This window comes from Schistocerca gregaria, chromosome 4 (assembly GCF_023897955.1).
Source record: "Schistocerca gregaria isolate iqSchGreg1 chromosome 4, iqSchGreg1.2, whole genome shotgun sequence".
Taxonomy (NCBI): domain Eukaryota; kingdom Metazoa; phylum Arthropoda; class Insecta; order Orthoptera; family Acrididae; genus Schistocerca; species Schistocerca gregaria.
Genome location: NC_064923.1, coordinates 223,375,760 through 223,394,274, shown reverse-complemented (window position 1 = coordinate 223,394,274; position 18,515 = coordinate 223,375,760). Strand labels below are relative to the sequence as shown.

General features: G+C 38.1%; 1 protein-coding gene and 1 long non-coding RNA gene across 2 annotated transcripts in view; one reads left to right on the top strand and one right to left on the bottom strand.

Moving 5' to 3' along the window:
• The window catches only part of LOC126267557 (uncharacterized), a 319,893-nt gene that overhangs the window by 46,390 nt on the left and 254,988 nt on the right, over positions 1–18,515 (top strand). The gene's annotated exons all lie outside the window — the stretch shown is intronic.
• Positions 9,328–12,376, bottom strand: LOC126267548 (histidine-rich protein-like). Its single transcript, XM_049972853.1, has 2 exons — positions 12,334–12,376; positions 9,328–9,866 (listed from the first exon to the last, which is right to left on the bottom strand). The coding sequence occupies exons 1-2, from the start codon at positions 12,346–12,348 to the stop codon at positions 9,615–9,617; spliced, it is 267 nt and encodes an 88-aa protein (XP_049828810.1). The 5' UTR covers positions 12,349–12,376; the 3' UTR covers positions 9,328–9,614.

The following is an 18,515-nucleotide window of genomic DNA, read 5'->3' as shown; positions in this document are numbered from 1 at the left end:
TTGCTGTTCCAACAGGACAATGCACGTCCGCATGTATCCCGTGCCACCCAACGTGCTGTAGAAGGTGTAAGTCAACTACCATGGCCAGCAAGATCTCCAGATCTGTCCCCCATTGAGCATGTTTGGGACTGGATGAAGCGTCGTCTCACGCGGTCTGCACGTCCAGCACGAACGCTGGTCCAACTGAGGCGCCAGGTGGAAATGGCATGGCAAACCGTTCCACAGGACTACATCCAGCATCTCTACGATCGTCTCCATGGGAGAATAGCAGCCTGCATTGCTGCGAAAGGTGGATATACACTGTACTAGTGCCGACATTGTGCATGCTCTGTTGCCTGTGTCTATGTGCCTGTGGTTCTGTCAGTGTGATAATGTGATGTATCTGACCCCAGGAATGTGTCAATAAAGTTTCCCCTTCCTGGGACAATGAATTCACGGTGTTCTTATTTCAATTTCCAGGAGTGTATAATAATTCCAATCCCAAAGAAAGCAGGCGTCGACAGATGTGAAAATTACTGAACTATCAGTTTAGTAAGTCACGGCTGCAAAATACTAACACGATTTCTTTACAGACGAATAGAAAAATTGATAGAAGCCGACCTCGGGGAAGATCAGTTTGGATTCCGTAGAAATGTTGGAACACGTAAGGCAATCCTGACCCTACGACGTATTTTAGAAGAAAGATTAAGAAAAGGCAAACCTACGTTTCTAGCATTAGTAGACTTAGAGAAAGCTTTTGACAGTGTTGATTGGAATACTCTCTTTTAAATTCTGAAGGTGGCAGGGGGAAAATACATGGGGAGTGAAAGGCTATTTACAATTTGTACAGTAACCAGATGGCAGTTATGAGAGTCGGGGGATAAGAAAGGGAAGCAGTGCTTGGGAAGGGAGTGAGACAGGGTTGTGCCCTATCCCCGATGTTATTCAATCTGTGTATTGGGCAAGCAATAAAGGAAAGAAAAGAAATGTTCGGAGTAGGTATTAAAATCCATGGGGGAGAAATAAAAACTATGAGGTTCTCAGATGACATTGTAATTCTGTCAGAGACACCAAACTACTTGCAAGATCAGTTGAACTGAATGGACAGTGTCTTGAAAGGAGGGTGTAAGATGAACATCATCAAAAGCAAAACGAGGATAATTGAATGTAGTTTAATTAAGTCTGGTGATGCTGAGGGAATTAGATTAGGAAATGAGGTACTTAAAGTAGAAAAGGAGTTTTGCTATTTGGGGAGCAAAATAACTGATGATGGTCGAAATAGAGCGAATATAAAATGTAGAGTGGCAGTGGTAAGGAAAGCGTTTATGAATAAGAAAAATTTGTTAACATCGAGTATTGATTGAAATGTCAGGAAGTAGTTTCTGAAAGTATTTGTATGGAGTGTAGCCATGTATAGAAGTGAAAAGTGGACGATAAATAGTTTAGACAAGAAGAGAATAGTACTTTTCGAAATATGGTGCTACAGAAAAATGGTGAAGATTAGATGGGTAGATCACATAACTAATGAGGAGGTATTGATTAGAATTGGGGAGAAGAGGAGCTTGTGGCCAAACTTGACAAGAAGAAGGGATCGGTTGGTAGGACATGTTCTGAGGCATCAAGGGATCACAAGTTTAGTGTTGTAGGGCACCGTGGAGGGTAAAAATCGTAGAGGGAGACCAAGAGATGAATACACTAAGCAGATTCAGAAGGATGTGGGTTGCAGTAAGTACTGGGTGATGAAGAAGCTTGCACAGGATAGAGTAGCATGGAGAACTGCATCAAACCAGAGTCAGGACTGAAGACCACAACAACAACAACAACAACAACTGTGTGTAAGCTTAGGGACTGATGACCTTAGCAGTTAAGTCCCATAAGTTTTCACACACATTTGAACAGTTCTGTCTTCATCCTCTTTCAATCCTATTAGCAAGTTCGTTTTCTCCCCTTATCCTTTCCTCTACACTTCGCTCTACATCTTCATTCCAATTCTCCACGAGAATTTGTTTTCGCTTCACGTACTCAAATGCCCATTTAGTATCCTCTATCTTTTCATCCTCTGCTTGCACTCCTGAACTATTCTTGACGTTGTTTGTTTGCACCGATTATTGTGAGAACATTCCTTTCACTGAACAGTTAAAACTAGCTCACTTCCTGTGAGCTGCACTCTCGTTATGCACATTTCTCGACTGTAAAAATTCTGCCGTTACTCGCCCCGCCCCATAGAGTGTTACCCTTTCGTTCCTTATTACATCTTTTTCCCATGGACATCCTTTCCTGAAGATCGGAATGGGGAACTACTCAGGAGTATTTTGCCAATAGTGAGATTATCGCTACACTTTTTTTTAAATTCAGCCCTCGTGTCCTGTGGATAGGTATCACGTGTCGTTAGCATAGCGATTTCCATTACCACGTGCATCTACATGTCGTTAATCATTGCTGATTCTTCCGTTCTTTAGGGACATTTTTCTACACCACGGGCCAGGGATTTTCCTGAACCTCTATCCGCTTCTCCGTAATCTTTGACAAGGCCGTTAGGAGACCGCGTTTTACTTCTTATGTAGAAAGTCTTCAGCCGCCATTGTCGACTTTTTTTATGCAAAATTTAAACAGCGTCGCGGTTCGAACCCAAGACTGAGGACGGTCTGATTAGGAATGACGCTACTTGTAGACCACGGGTATTAACGTCTCCAGAACAGTTGGTAGTTACCTGTATTCTCCTAAACTCTCTACTGCTTACTTCATTTCTAGAATTAATGGGCACAGTTTCAGACAAGGTGAAAAGTTTATATCTGAAACTTAGAAATCTCCTGGAGTACACCACAGTACATGCGCTAGATGTTGTTTAAGGTATATCGCTCAAAACCGTAGAAATTTTGAGGTACTCTTTAGGGGGACAGATGAAAACGCAGGCTCCAAATCAACCAGATTCCGATTCGAGAAAGCTGGGCCATTCGACTTAATAATTTGTAATATGTAGGAATTTATTACTAACTAAACAAATTTTCTGGTGAAGCAATTGACGCGCAGACGGAATGATTTACGCCATAGAAGAGTTATGGTTAATTTTTGTTTTGTTTAAATAAGCAATTTATTCGTTTCTAGAAGCACATTCCTTCTGAATTGGCTTTAGATACCAGTATAGTCATTCATCCCACTACTTGTTGCAGGATTAGTTTAGTAACACTATACAATTACTTTACACCCTTTTCGTCCCGCACACCCGAGTCGGCCTTTCTGTCGATTTGAGCATGCGCTACTTCCTGCTCGGCCTCAATATGGCGTTATGGCACTGTGACACAGTTTGATGCAGTGTAACCTCCCTGAGCAGTCTACGGAAACGTATGTATTCAGCTTTGCTTCCTTGTCGTCTGCTTCCTACTTGAAGTTAGATTATGTTTATTCGGACTTCGTTAGGTGCTCTTCGGGCATCTGTAGTTCTCCTGATTTCTTTCGTTTTTCATAGTTTCTGAGGTATGGTGATTTTACAGCTTGCTTATCGGATCCAATCATTTTAATTTGGACCACAGCTTTACAGCGAGTTATTTATTTTTATTGCTTTGACGATGAACTATGGGACTTGGATATAACTCTTTTTCCTCTGTACTGCAATGACTTAATGATAATGTGATATTCTGTTTTTCCCGGTTTTATGTAATTATGATCACTAATGTTTTTGCAAATGGTTTTTCAGAAGGGCAAATATATTATTCCTCCAATGTAAAAATCACCTGGCGATGAGTTTTATGATTGTCAAACCGGTCGTGAACTTTCAATAGAGGACATCCCCAGCCTGAGAGGAAGACTTTTTGTTCAATATGAAGAATTTTGGGTGAGGATGGGTTCATTTTAAAGTTACGGTTTCCACAAAACTTTAAATCACTATATATTTCCCGTTCGTGATCCGATTTTGATGAAATAAAATCGATACTGTGCCCTAATATACACTAAATTTGCCTGCAAAAACTCCATGAAAATGAGTGGAACATTTTTTGAAATTTGCGTGCATAGGCAGAGAAAGAGAGAGACACGGCAGTTTTACGGATTCATTTTTGTCCGGGATCGACATCACTACTTAAGTAAGTGATAGCTATTATCCCTTTACATATTAAAAAAAAAGCCCAAAAACGTATTTCTGCCACAGCTGCCTTCAGAAACTGTCAAACAGTCAGAATAAATTAGAAGTAACGTTTCAAGAATTAATACAATAACGTGTTGTATAAAAGCTGTTTTTATGCAATGTACTAGGGACCCTGACAATGTCGATTTTCTCCTCTCCTCTCCCCCCGTTCCTTTCACTGTCCATGTTATCCTTCCCTCTGTTTATGTCCCTTTTCTTCTCCCTTTCTTTCTACTTCGACTGATCGCATATCTCTGACGTCATCATTGTCCGTCGGTGTTGCAAAGGAAACATCGATTGCAGTTTGATGTCGCTTGAAATGAATAGGTAAATCGGTTGGGAACACTCGTATATGCCGTCTCCAGCTGCTGATCTGTGATAACAGTACGGTCAATAACATTATTTCGCGTTGTTTGGATCTGCGAACTGGTAGGAGTACAAAGTTTTCGAAGATTCAGACTCCATCGTAGTATTCTAATCATATGCCGATAAGCCATATACATAACTTTCTTGTTTTATATTAAAAGCGACAACAAGGAGTGAAAAGAAACAGTACACTGTTGTGTAAGCGAATTTTTTTAATTTATGTATAGGAGAAACTATTTTTTCCGTTGGTTTAAATGGCGTGATATTGTAGTTAAAAGTGAATGTGAGAAAAAAAAATGAACCACACCGCGCAGTACTTTTTTCTAGCACTCGGCTTTAACAGATAACATGTGAAGTGTTGTTCAAAAAAATATAGTAGCCCATGTCCGTCTGAATGCAATTGTGCAAAAAATATAGTATATATATATTTAAAAAACATAGCTTAATTTACTATATATATTTACAAAACATAGCCTGTGCCCATCCCAGTTTTTATTAGAGTATCATGGGAGAATTAGAAGCTACCAGGTAAAAAAAAAAAAATTCCGGACTTAGAGTAAAAACGTTTTCTCCTTATATGTCACATATGCATTCATGAACAATATTTATCTAAAAGTGTGTCGCAACTTTCTGTCTGAACGTTTAGTAAAGTATCGTGCAAAAATTTGACTAAATAAGAGGGGGATATCTTGAGATTTTTGGTAACAACGTTAAACAACGGCTTGTCCTTGTATATTAGTACAGATTTATCTACAGATACTAAAAATATACAGCCTAATTACGTCCAGATGTTTATTAAAGTACCGTGGTGCATAAATTTGAAGTTAATCGGTCAAAAATTAATCGAGAGTTTTGTTAAGCATGTTTCCTCACTGTATAATGTAGAGATATTTATATACTATATTTATTTAAAAATGTAGTTCATATGGAACGAATCTTCATTAGATCATTGTTAAAAGTTTAAAGTAAGTTGGTCAGTAACTTTTTGATATTTTTGCTGAAATCAAAAGATAGTACTCTTTTGAGTATATATGTCATATATATTAAATATGTGTAACCTGTTTGTGTCCAAACGTTTATTGTACTATAAAATCTTGAAGTAAATCAATCAAGAAATTTCAAAGATTTTTTGCCAGCGGCTTATCCCATATATATAATATCATGGACATTTGTCTAGCACTCATATTAAAAACAAGTAATTTGTGACCTACTGAACGTTTTTTGAGTATTTTGTAAAAATGCCGGTAAATCGGTCACGACATTTTTGCTAGAAACGCGTAAAATCTGAAAAAATTTGAAATTAATCGGTCAAGAAAGATTCGAGATTTCTGGTAACAATGTTAATCTACGACCTATCTTTCTATAGTAGTCAAGATTATTGTAATACTGGTAGAAGGCTTACTTCTAGTTTTTTTCTGTTTACCTGAGAGATTCTGATGATGGCTGTGGCAGAAAGGAATTAAAGTGTATCTAAAAAAAAAAATAAAGAAATAACAGCGATCAAAATGGAGTTTTACTTAATTACAGATTTATTTTAGTATGGATATAAAGATAGATACATGTATGCAGAAGCATTAACTGTCCCCTTAGAGCTTCATCAGTTGCAGTATTTCCTACTGTTCCAGTTTTATGACCAGCGATGTTTTACGAGCAATCGTAATCGCACTATGGCCTTTTATATTTATACGATAACAGCTGCCGAATGCAGAAGTTAATTGATGCTGCTTTCTTCTTATGTAGTTTTGAAATAGAAACACTTGTTAACTGAATTCAGCCGCCTGCTTAAGCCTTCATTGTTGAAAGATGCCTATGAAAGCGGGCCCTGTTTGCTAATCCTCATTGGATGAGACCCATGCTCAAAGTTCTGTCACATCCTCATTCAGCAATTAGGGGTCTTTCAAATTGGTGGATCCTAAATCTTGTTCTATATTAAAAACAGTGACACGAAGACTATGAAACCACTCAGTGGAAGTTGCAAAACTTTTTGGATATTGAAGACAACGGTACTAGTCCTCGTATACTCCCACAGAAAAGCTAAGTGGTTAGACCCTCTTTGGCGAGTAGTACATTAGAGGTTAAAAATTTGGTTAGCAATGTGTAAAAGCCAGTCTCATATCTACGCCCAGTCCTCAACTAAGGAACTGTTTTATGGCGAGCAATAAAGAACTCATGTTGATGGTAAGCATCTGTCCATACCATTGGGTATTTTAACTATGTTACTCAATGTGAAAGCAGCTGCCAAACTGTTACGCACATCTAACAGTTAAAATGTACCTATTAAGCAATGCATTCTATTACGTGGTGCATTGTCGAGACAACATAGAGTTGGAATTTGGTAACACAAGTAAATAGTACTAGTAATAAAAGTAACAATAATAATAATAACATTAACAATAAAATCTCTTTCCAGCCATACAGACTCAGAACCGTTGCGAACTGGTTTGCAAGATATGGTGAAAATGACGTGTGCTGAGCGAATCAAAGCGTTGCATCACTGGAAAGGACATCAAATACTTGGAAGATGGGAGGCCTTCCTGGAGATTGAAAAATCAATCTCAATAATAATTCGCCACCAGAAACATGCCGACAGCGAGAGCAAGCTCATAGAAAAATACCTGGATTTGCAGAAAAAGAACACCAGAAATTTCTTCAAGGCATTCTCTTTCCCTGATGACTTAATATAAACCAGTATAAACCACCAATTATGTGTTCTTGTCAAATTGACGAAAAAGTGGAGAAAAACAATAAAGGAACACCTTCTGAATTTCTAAACTCTGATTCTACAGTGAAAAGGTAGCATTAAAAAAAAAGTATCAAACCCAAATACTCACCTCCAACAACTCAAGAAAAAAAGAGAGATAACTCAGTTACTCATAAATAGCAAAGCGCCTGTAGTGGATGGCGTCTGCAGAGATGTTAATGACTTTACAAGAAGTGCTTTTAGCACAAACACGCTGAACTGAAACGATACCTAAGGACTTGAAGAAAGCTATCACACATTAGTTGGACAAACAACTTAACAGAGCAGGCGCCAACAACGGCCGAGACCTATTTCTTCTACCGCTTATACACAAGGTTCTATCCAAAGCTCTCTTAAACAGAGCTGAACACCAAAAAGATCATGAGATCGGTGGATATCAAGCAGGCATTTGGAAGGCAAAATCGTGTGCTGAGACAATGTAGTGTTTGTACACAATGTTCAGAATACGTCAAATTATCAACACATGTGCCAGGTTTGTGGATTTATGGAATGTGTAGGACTCTGTTGACAGGCAAACATTTTTTGGGTAAGCTAAAAAAATGATCTGCCGCCCTCTCACTGAAACAAAAACTCAAGTGAATTTTCTGGGTGAAATGTCTTACACTTTTGGGGTATATGCGGGAGCTGGACAAGGGACAGTCATCAGATAATTGGGGAAATTTATCGGTCGTATAAACATCAGGATAGAGAATCAAAGTTAAGTGCCCCGTTTTTCTTGAGGATCTACTGAGACTGAATGCGTCACAGAGACGTTACACGATATAGCAACAAAAAGAGGCCTTTAAATGTCATATGAGACGACTCAGTTGATGGAAAAGTTACTAAAAATATAATAAGTTCGCAACTGCAAAGGAACTATGTGACAATGTCATAAGTATCTTCCTTTAAACATCTCTCAGAAATAATAATACCATTTGTAACAGACAGCAAATGCAGTTTAGAAAGAGCGTTTAAACTCTGGAAGTTAGTCAGAATAACATGGCATCTCTACAATAAAAGATTGATATTCCGTTATGAGAAACTTCGTTATTACAAAATAGTTATCGTGCCTTCATTTTGTATGACTCAGAAACTAAATACCCTGGACGTTATTCAATAATCGACCAAACTACAAAGGAAGAACGAAAAATTCTCAGAACTGTTTATGATCCCACTAATATGAAGGGCATAAGGTCTGAAAGAAAAACTACAGAGCTATACACAGCACTAGAGAAGTTTGTTGATACAAAACGTAAAGATGCTTGAAATTCTTTGGCAATACCAACATAATGAACAACCATAGATTAAGAAAGAAACTACTTAACATAACAAATTTAGTTACTTTGTAAGAAGAAATTAAGAGAGGCATACGAGAAATCAATGCCGACAGATCACACATTTACAGAAATAGCTAGGGGAAGCCCACCTGGACATAGAAACGCAAGAAGCAACACACCGAGTTCGGGAAGAGATTTATGGAAGAGGAGAAAGACTCTCTCAAGCCAAGCTAAGAAACTTTAACTGGGCATACGAAGAAAGAGGAAATTTTCTCACTTCGCGCTACACTTTCGCACTACAACGTTTATTTTTCTGCATTTTTTCCTGAAAATCTTTCCTCCCAAATCTCTGCTCTTTGTAATAATAAAGTCATAGACGAGTGCTGACTCACTGCTTTTATGTTGTTATAATATTTATTTCTGTGCTGATGCAAGTATTGTTACTGATTTACTGAAGGTAATTTGAAGTACACGATTAACGTATTATTGGTATGTCCAATAAAATGTGCGTGAAGCATGAAAATTGCTGAATGTCATGCTTCTCGCAGATTTTCTTGCACATAACAAAAGTGTAATAATCAGTTGACTAAAAATTAGGATTGAGTTGATGAAGCAATAATATTAATATTAGTTCTTCTTTCCTCAATGCGATAATAGTCTATGAATTAATTATTGCTACCGCAGCATAACATTAAATTTGAAACACATGACATTGTGACCAAGAGCAGTTTCAGGTTGGCTGTTATTCCTTCACAACCGAGCATAGATGCAACATTAATTACATTGAAACAACATTCATTTTGAAAGAAGAAAAAAACATTTTTTTTATATTCAAGTTTGCCAACATGATTTGTTTCATACAGTGCTTTGCCTAGTTTAAATCTAAACTGGATGTTTTGGAATATGTTTTCAATTTCCCAATACAGCAACCTCAATGCATTCAAGTTGTTATATAATCAATACAAAACAGTAAATCTAAACAACAGTACACATTAACGTTCCGAGTTAATTGAATAAAATATTGTTAATGCTAATTCTCTGGATAAAAACAATAAATACTCAAAGTTACATCCTGATTCTCAGTTTATTGCTATTTCTAGCACGAAATCAAAAACGTTGCACACGTTGCACGTTATTCTGCTAAGCCAGCTAGTCCATTACGCAGGAAGAACCAACGAGGCAGTATAATTTCTACTCTGTAGGAGTGTCGGTGATGCCAGTGGTGTGGGTGGTGCCAATGGTGTGGATGGTGCCAGTGGTGGTGGTGATGTCCGTATCCGTAGTTGTGGCCACCACCCCAGTGGTGATGACGCGGGTCAACCACTGGGTTCGAATTCAGCATCACGAAACACAGCGTCAGCATCAGCAGCGCAGCCAAGACCACCTGTTGGACAACGAGAGTTTCCCGTCAGTTTAGGATACTTTCGAGTAGAGCACCAGCCGAATACAGTGTCACAACGGTTCATAACAGCGGCGAGCTAATCACTAATCAGAAAAGAATGGCCTACTCTCATTGTGATAGAGGAGTTATTGCGAAATATTACATAGCTGTATCCTGCTACTCACCGTTTTACGAAACCAATTACTGTAACGGTAAGAAATTCTAAGACATAAGTTTCCTGTCTTTTTAAATACACAGGTTGCTTCAGGAGGAAATGAAAATGTTTGACGATATGATATTGTACACTGATTCGGATGAGAAATTCGTTTAAACATGTACACACTTTTTATTGTCTACAGAGGTACAGCTTATTGTACAGATAAGTTTTCCTTGCGGTTGTTTATGGGTTGTTGTCTTTGTTTTGAACTTCTAGTTACGGAGTTGTTCATGAATTTTACATAAATGAGTTTTTCCATAGGGATTCCGATCTTTTGGCCGCCTCTACTGTATCGCTTATGCTAGTTGAACGTATTTACAAAAACTGAGTATTCCGATATGGGGTTTGAACACGTGTTTTGCAGTGGAGATACAGCTGCAGGTTGTGGAGAAAAGGGTCGACGATTCCTAAGCTCAAGTTATCAGATGCAAGAGTTTTCTCGTGTTTTCATCAAACTTTGTAAAACTGGTGCATTGCCCTCGGTTTACATATCATTTGAAACTGCGAATAAATAGAATGTGGAGGAAGTATAATATACTACGAGCGGTACAACGTAGCGCTTCAACAAGCAATCCCAGAAGTGCTACATGTATTGACGAACCGGTTATTTACAGTGAACATAAGGCTGCCCTCATAAAAGAACGCCAAGGAGACCTAGGCAGAGCTACACGTAGCGATTTCTACAACGATAGTTGTCAACTGTAATACTTCACCACCGACTGGGAAACAATACGCTTTCGAGGTTGTAATGTAACATTCATGCCTTGTTCTTTTTCCACGATCCTTTGATATCGGTTGCGAGCATTTTTGAAAAAAATGTATATGTCCACTGTCGAGTCACTTTCACTAGTGACCAAATAAATCAAAACCATCAGTTTTTTTCGTGTTGCTTTTTATTTCACTTATTCCTCCTACATCTTGATCGAGCCTAAGGATTTCCCTTTTCAATTTTGTTGCTTCCCTATCACGGTGAAAAATCCATCTCTGATGAAGTAGTCATCAACAGGAAGTTATGCTTCAATATTTCTCCCTCATCTCAGAGTATTGTGTGGCGCAATATTTATATACAGTGAAGCACTAAATTATGAATGTTAACTCTCACTTTTTACTTTTCACGCTTTGAAAATTTGAGCGATAGTTAGAAAATATTTTATTCTGGTGGATTTATTCATTATGAGTAAGTGTTTATCTGTGTTCTAAAATAACACAGGCCATTGCTGCTATCGACTTTAGTTGCCATACAACTTTCTAAATGAAAAAGCAGTGCCGTGAAGGGAGTCACCTCAAGCATTCAGACTGATCGGTTTTGAGGAGGGGACGAAAATAACGTCTAAAAATTTAAATGACATGCCTGAAGAAATATAAAATTTATACACTATCTGAATAATAATTGCTTCGGCTAAAATGCGCATACCGCACCTAGAAACATGACCGAAAACTGAACAGATCACAATAAACGACCAATACTAGTATCGAATATCTAGTTTTCGATGGCACTAGGATGACTGGCGTTGTACCAGTACTAACTATATAGTGGTCCAACAAGGATCTCTATAACCGTTTCGACTATTGTTGCGGGTAAATATTACTCTGCATAGATATGAAAGAAAAAATAAGCAGTGGCCTGTTTCATTTGTTATTAAGTTCCGACAATTTGAGGTAGAGTAATGCAAAAACTAAATGAGTAATGCTGCTATTAAATTTACTTCCCGTTATGAAACACGTTACTATCAAACATGTATCGATGTAATCACATACTACAAACATAGAAACACAACAATGTATGGAAAAACAAGAAAATGAATAATTTCGGCGCAATGCGTATCGCATGTATGTAAATTAACTGCAATTGCGTCTTTGTATACGATAGGTAACATGATAATTGTCAGAAAACAAAACAAAAAAAGAATACTTCCACTAAAGTCGTCTTTCGTATAAAAGACGATATGTATCTTTGAATTTAAACAAGATTCCCACAACACTATTAATAAGATTTTTACGATTTTTTGAGAAACGATTGTAAAAGCACATCACTTATTAGTTACAGACAACTATTCCCCCTTTACCACGCGGTATCTGTCGTTGCAAGTGGAAATTTCTGTAATCCAAAACAGAATCAAAATTATCGCTATCTACAACTAAGCAAAAATCTATGTGTTACGTATTTACGACACTGTTCAGAGGTGCTAAAAGTCAGATGATCCTGACTGAAAATGTCTCTTATTAAGAGAACAACAGGCAGTAATTGCTCACCGGATGCCTGTTCATGTCGCCGCTGTCACTGCATCCTCGTACATCAACCACAACAGGAGTATCTGGCCGCTGTCGGCCAACCCTTCCAAATATACTGGCAGCTCTCGAGGAAACAATTAGGTATGAGCGAGAGTAACAACCCTTCCAAATATACTGGCAGCTCTCGAGGAAACAATTAGGTATGAGCGAGAGTAACAACCTTTCCAAATATACTGGCAGCTCTCGAGGAAACAATTAGATATGAGCGAGAGTAACAACCCTTCCAAATATACTGGCAGCTCTCGAGGAAACAATTAGGTATGAGCGAGAGTAACAGTCGTTAGGAAAACACTGCAGGCGCACTCGCTTCGCTTTCTGACATCACGCCCCCGTGACTGGCCCACCTAGAGGACGATAGGAGACGATGCCATGCGAAAAGCTGTTACTCGCTCAAATTAAAGGAAATGTGCAGCTGGACATTTGTCTTGGCCAAGTCTTGTATGTCAACATCATCTTTGAGGTTGTGGGGAAACTGCTTAATTTTCGCCGTTACAGATCTGTTTTTGTAGACAACGGATATTTCGTGAACTTAATGTTATGCTTAACTTTCTTGTCCCTCTCCTGACATCTAATGCGTATTTCTCGAATGTCTAAAATTATTCACAACTCAATGTACTGAGCTAAAATCTTCGTACTTGCATCATACTGAATGATTATTCCAATATGCTGTTCTTACAAATTCTTCCCGCTACACAGCTGAAAGCTCTGAATGAATTGGTTTTTCTACGCCTCTCCCATTTGAAATGACAACAGAGAATTAGCTAAATTCTTCATGTGTTTTACATACACCTCCTTCTCAACTACTCTTCATCGACGTCAATCATTTCTGTTGTTTCAGTTACCTCCTGCAAGCATCTATATTTTAACGAATACCGGAAAATGCTGCCAGGAATGACTCCTTGTTTTCAGTGCGTGTTTAATACCCATGAAAAACGTCTATTTTGAAGATTTTGCTGATTTTATTGGTAACCTTACCTTACCCTCTGAAAACTAGCGGTTTTCATTATCGCCAGAGATGACAACATACTGAACTTTTGCTTCCCCTGTATTCTCTTATTAGTGATCTTGTGCTGCTGAGAGTCACATTGAGTTACTCACCAGGCACTTAGGAAACACAAATATGAAGCAAGTTCAGCCAGTCTATACTATGGAAGATAGTGGCGATTCTTCGGCGGGGAGAGGTCGGCGTTCTTCATTTCGCAGATTAGATTGGGTTAGATGTACTTTTATCTCCAATTGAGCCATAGAGACGAGATTCTCTAGGATGTAGGACATCTCAGAAAAACAAGAATTCACAATAAATACATACGAAGAAAAAAAAATTGCTAGTGCTCTTTTCGCAGATCCAAAGTGAAATGGTTGCCATGGATGTGAAGAAGTAAAGAAAAATCTTAAAAATATTTTCATTTAGAAGCTAAAATACAACCTTTGACAAAACATATAAGCTTCACTCGGCCGTGCATCATCAAACTGTAATAGCATTTTACTCTTGTTCACAACGATTGGATTACTGCACTGAATTTGTACAGAAGTCAGACTGTACTAATACGCTCATTATTTCATAGTATAGGAGTATGTACACATAATGTAGTTCTACTAAGAGTTTCGTCATTGGAGAAAAAGGAGTTAGTCACCAGCAAATCCTTTACGCTTCTGAATTTTGTTAGTGGTTTAATTTTAATGGCTGCTGGCAGGTTATTGAAAACATGTGTTCCTGAACAATGGACACATCCACGACGAAAGCAAGTGACTTTCTGAAGATTATGTTAATTGTTAAGGAGTTTTTTTACCATTTTTATTATTAAATTGCAAAGCCAGACTAAAAATCTTACTAGTGTGTATTTGAATAATTTTTATATTAATTCCAGTGCGACGTTGAAGGTATTCATGAATCAATTTCAATGTGTCATCTTCTACTTTTGGCCCTCTTGCATTCAGTCCTCTATTTACACATTAAATGTTCCTCACTTTTTGAGTTCTTCTTCAATAGAACACGTTTCTTTTTCGTGTAAGGCCGAAATGCAGCTCTGTTTCCATGTTCTTCTGCATATGCCATTACTTTCAGTTTAAAGTCCGCATTATTTGAATAAATTTTATTTTTTTCTATTACGAAACAAGCTGATAGTAAAAATGTTGTGACGTTATCGATAACACAAACCACATTCAATTTAACTTCACTGATACCGTACACTGCAATGGCGCATCATAGGCTAGACAGTGTTCTGGGTTTCTGCTGGCAGCGCGGGAGGCAGACAGTACTAGCAAGTTTTCAAATTCCCGAAACAACGTTCTTCGCGTCGGCGCACTACTGCTGCCACTTGAGTCCATTGTTGCCAGATAGACATCGGTCTCCCGCGGCATCGAATATTTGGCCATTTTAACAATGGTGGGAATTGTAAATCACACACTGGACATTTTATATTAATTTAGAGTATAAGACGTCCCCAAATTTTGGGTGAATTTTTTCTAAGACAAAAGTGCGTCTAACAGTCTAGAAAATACGGTATTCTCACATCTAGTACTGATTCTATGGACTGAGCTGTTGTTCTGAAAAACTGATACGTGTTTAATGGCAAATTTCATGAAGTAATAAATGTATTGGGAATAGTACTACTGTTACTAATTCCGTAGCTACGCCTGTGCTGAATGTTATTGAGTTCACACCACAAATAATTCTTGTTACACGCTTTTGGACGCAGAGAACTTGATGATTAGCTCCAGACATTAATCCCGTATGACACTGTGACTTGAAAGTAAGTGTAGCATGCGAGCTATTTAATTTTTATATCAGTTTGCACACGGAGATTTGTTAAGGTGCTTCAATAGTGCTATGGTATGTTCCTTGCAGTTGAATTTATTATCAGACTGAAATACCACAAATTAAACTGTCAATTTCTTCTATCTTTTTGTCGTCATAGTGTAGTAATCGATCAGACTAAAGTTTACAACGACCCAGAGAAACGAAAATGTAGCTTCGTGGTTGCTGAACGTTACTCGAACCCCATACAGTAACTACTGTATCGCTAGGTGAAAATGATTCACCAGGACCTAGAAAAAGTAGATCGCATTCATAAGGATGAGATATGATAAATATCGTAAGTGGATTATACTTGTTCTTTACCATACCTGAACTGGTCAAAGGCTTTTAAAAATTCATCTGCTTCAGATTATCGCTTCACGTAGACAAAGGTGCACCCATTCATTGTCTCACGAAAGGACGTGACTTCAAAAATATTTATTTTTGATTCTGTAGATACCATTCATATTGAGTCTTAACTATTAGAGTGAATAATGATTTAGGATGTTATTTGCTTCCACGCAACGATTATTAAATGCCGGGAAGGCTGAGCAACACTCACACTGACTGATGTTTACCATTGGTTGTTTACTACGAAATGAATATATTTAGTGTGCAATGATTTACAGTGGGTCTAATTTCCATTCATATTAGCACTGGACGGTATGTAAAATTAAAGCGAAAAACAATAGAGTGACTGTAGAAAGACGGATTTAGGAGGTGTAGTAGTAAATCATTGGAGTCGTATTTGGGAGGTCTCTCATTCAGTTCTCTGTCCGGCCAACCACATGTAGATAATCTGTGATTTTCGTAAGCCGCCTAAGGCTAATTCCAGGATGGCTCCGTTGTAGAAGACAAGAAAAATTTCTTTTCTTCAAACTACCCCAATCCGAGCATGTGTTTGTCTATCATTTAAACGTCATTGTCGACAGGAAATTAAATCTTACTGTTCCTCACTTTCTTGTCGTACATTAACTTGTATTGCAGTATTTATATACTGTCTAACAATAAACCATGTATGTTACATCTTAATGTTCACGCTACCGCAATATTTCTAATAATCAATTAATAGATAATGACACGAATTGGAAACTATAGGTAAAAACTTTTTGTCTTTCTCTCAGCGTCGACCTACAACGGTTCTACGTGTATGTGCGCGCTTGTGCACGTGTTTTGTGTGTGTATGTGTGTGCGTGCGTGTGCGCGTGTGTCTATGTGTGTGTGTGTGTGTTTAAACCCTTTCGGTCACGAATTATTTTTTTTCTGAAAATCATGGATTTGCTATCTAGTTCTTCGAATTAAATTAAGTTTTTTCAGATATATAAGATATTCTGACGTGCCGCCCACCACAAATGAGGACATTGTGCTCAAGTGGGTGCAGTATAAGTCAAAGTACTTTTCTTCATTTCACGAAAATACATAAGTTACACAAAGCTAACTTAATGACTACGTACATACACTATGGTTTCACACTTGTGAAGGATGGTAATCAAAGAAACAATTTTTCTATCCAGACATAAGTGAATGTTACATTTTACAAAATAAAATTAGGTTTTGCGTTTGCAACCCGGTTTCTTGCACCTGTCAAATGACTCTTTGTCACAGACCACTGGAAGATGCCCAACGTTGTCCAAACGAGAATCAGCTTCTGAACGATCTTCCGCATTGGCTCGTTTTGAAGTACTTGAAGATGGCAGTGGACTGTCAGTAGCCCCCTTTCTTGGCAGGTGGCTTACCTATTTTCATCAGTACTTTGGCCACACTCGCTCTAAAGGAAAGCAAATCAAGGGTCTTATTTTTAGGAGCACCTAATTTTGATGCGATTTTTTGCATTCAGTCTCTTCATTTACACATTCAATATCAATTGCATGAGAAACATGCGAAGCATCCACTTTCGCGATCTGATGAGTGTGCGATAAATTGTGATCAGAAAACCATCTTGTCGATGCCTCCCATATGTTGATTGTGAAGTTGAATAAATTCTGGCCAGTCGATTTTAACATATTTATTTTCAGTTTTATCCATTCTTTTACACACATGTTTCCAATACCCACGTCTAAGAACATTAGTGAAATATTTTTTTAAAAAATTGTTAGCGCCTCTCAAGGTTATCCACTGGCTCAGAGTAACATTTGTACTTTTCGATTAAAGGAGGTATCTTTTTTAGTTGTTTATTGTCCAAAGTTATGATGCCACTCAAGATCAACAGCGTCCATCACATCAGTTTCAGGCACAATATATATTTCAGGATAGTCTTCTTCATTGTCATCATTGTTTTGTGTTCCGATGATAAGGTGACCTCCAGAATCTATAATAAAAATGCTATAACGGAAAGAAACACTCATAAAAAAACCTACATCTGAGAAGCCTAGATGAAACAGCAGCTAAATTCATCTAACGTCGATTTTGAGGAGGGCGCCCGGCCGTATAGATTTTTTCAGCGCCTACATGATGGAATATGTTGCAGTTTGTAAAATCGACATTAAACCGTCAAAAAGTGGCTGTAGAAAATCATGTTCGGTTTTAAAAGCACCTAACTGCATCTTATCTTCGAGTGCAAAGCCCGGTAAATGCCCAGTAGGCGTGGTTGTCGCCCTGCCGTGTCTGGATGCAAAGGACGTGAACATACATCAAACTTACCAATCTGGACATTCAAATCTACCTTTCAGTCTCTTACTCTTAGAATGGATATTTTTCTTATACAGCTTTAGGTTGACTGCTCTGTAACAAATTCATACGCAACAATAACATTCTCGCTGCCAATTCACTGTCGTTTGTATGGGACGAGTGTTTCGTGATTATCTTAGTTCGCAGGAGAGCTTCTGTAAAGTTTAGAAGGTAGGAGACGAGGTACTGGCAGAAGTAAAGCTGTGGGTACCGGGCGTGAGTCGTGCTTCGGTAGCTCAGATGGTAGAGCACTTGCCCGCGAAAGGCAATGGTCCCGAGTTCGAGTCTCGGTCGGGCACACAGTTTTAATCTGCCAGGAAGTTTCATCTTAGTGCCATTTATCATGCAGTCAGCGGGCTTTGAATCTAGGCTACTCAGCTTACAATATACCGCATGATATAAAACGTCTAACGTTCCATCATTGTCCTATCGTTCACAATTATCGCCAGGATCATCGGATAGATCGTCAATTGTAGATGAATTAAGGAGCTCTACTTCTCCTGTAAGTGCCATTCGTCTATCTAGAACTCGGGGCATTGTAAAATCATCATAAGATTAAAAAGACAGTGAAATAGTATCCTAACATTCTATACTATAGCAACCTTTCAATCGCAATGTCCTCATTTGGAGACATGTATAAAGTTATAAATATGTCACTTACCTTTCGCTATGTTAGACA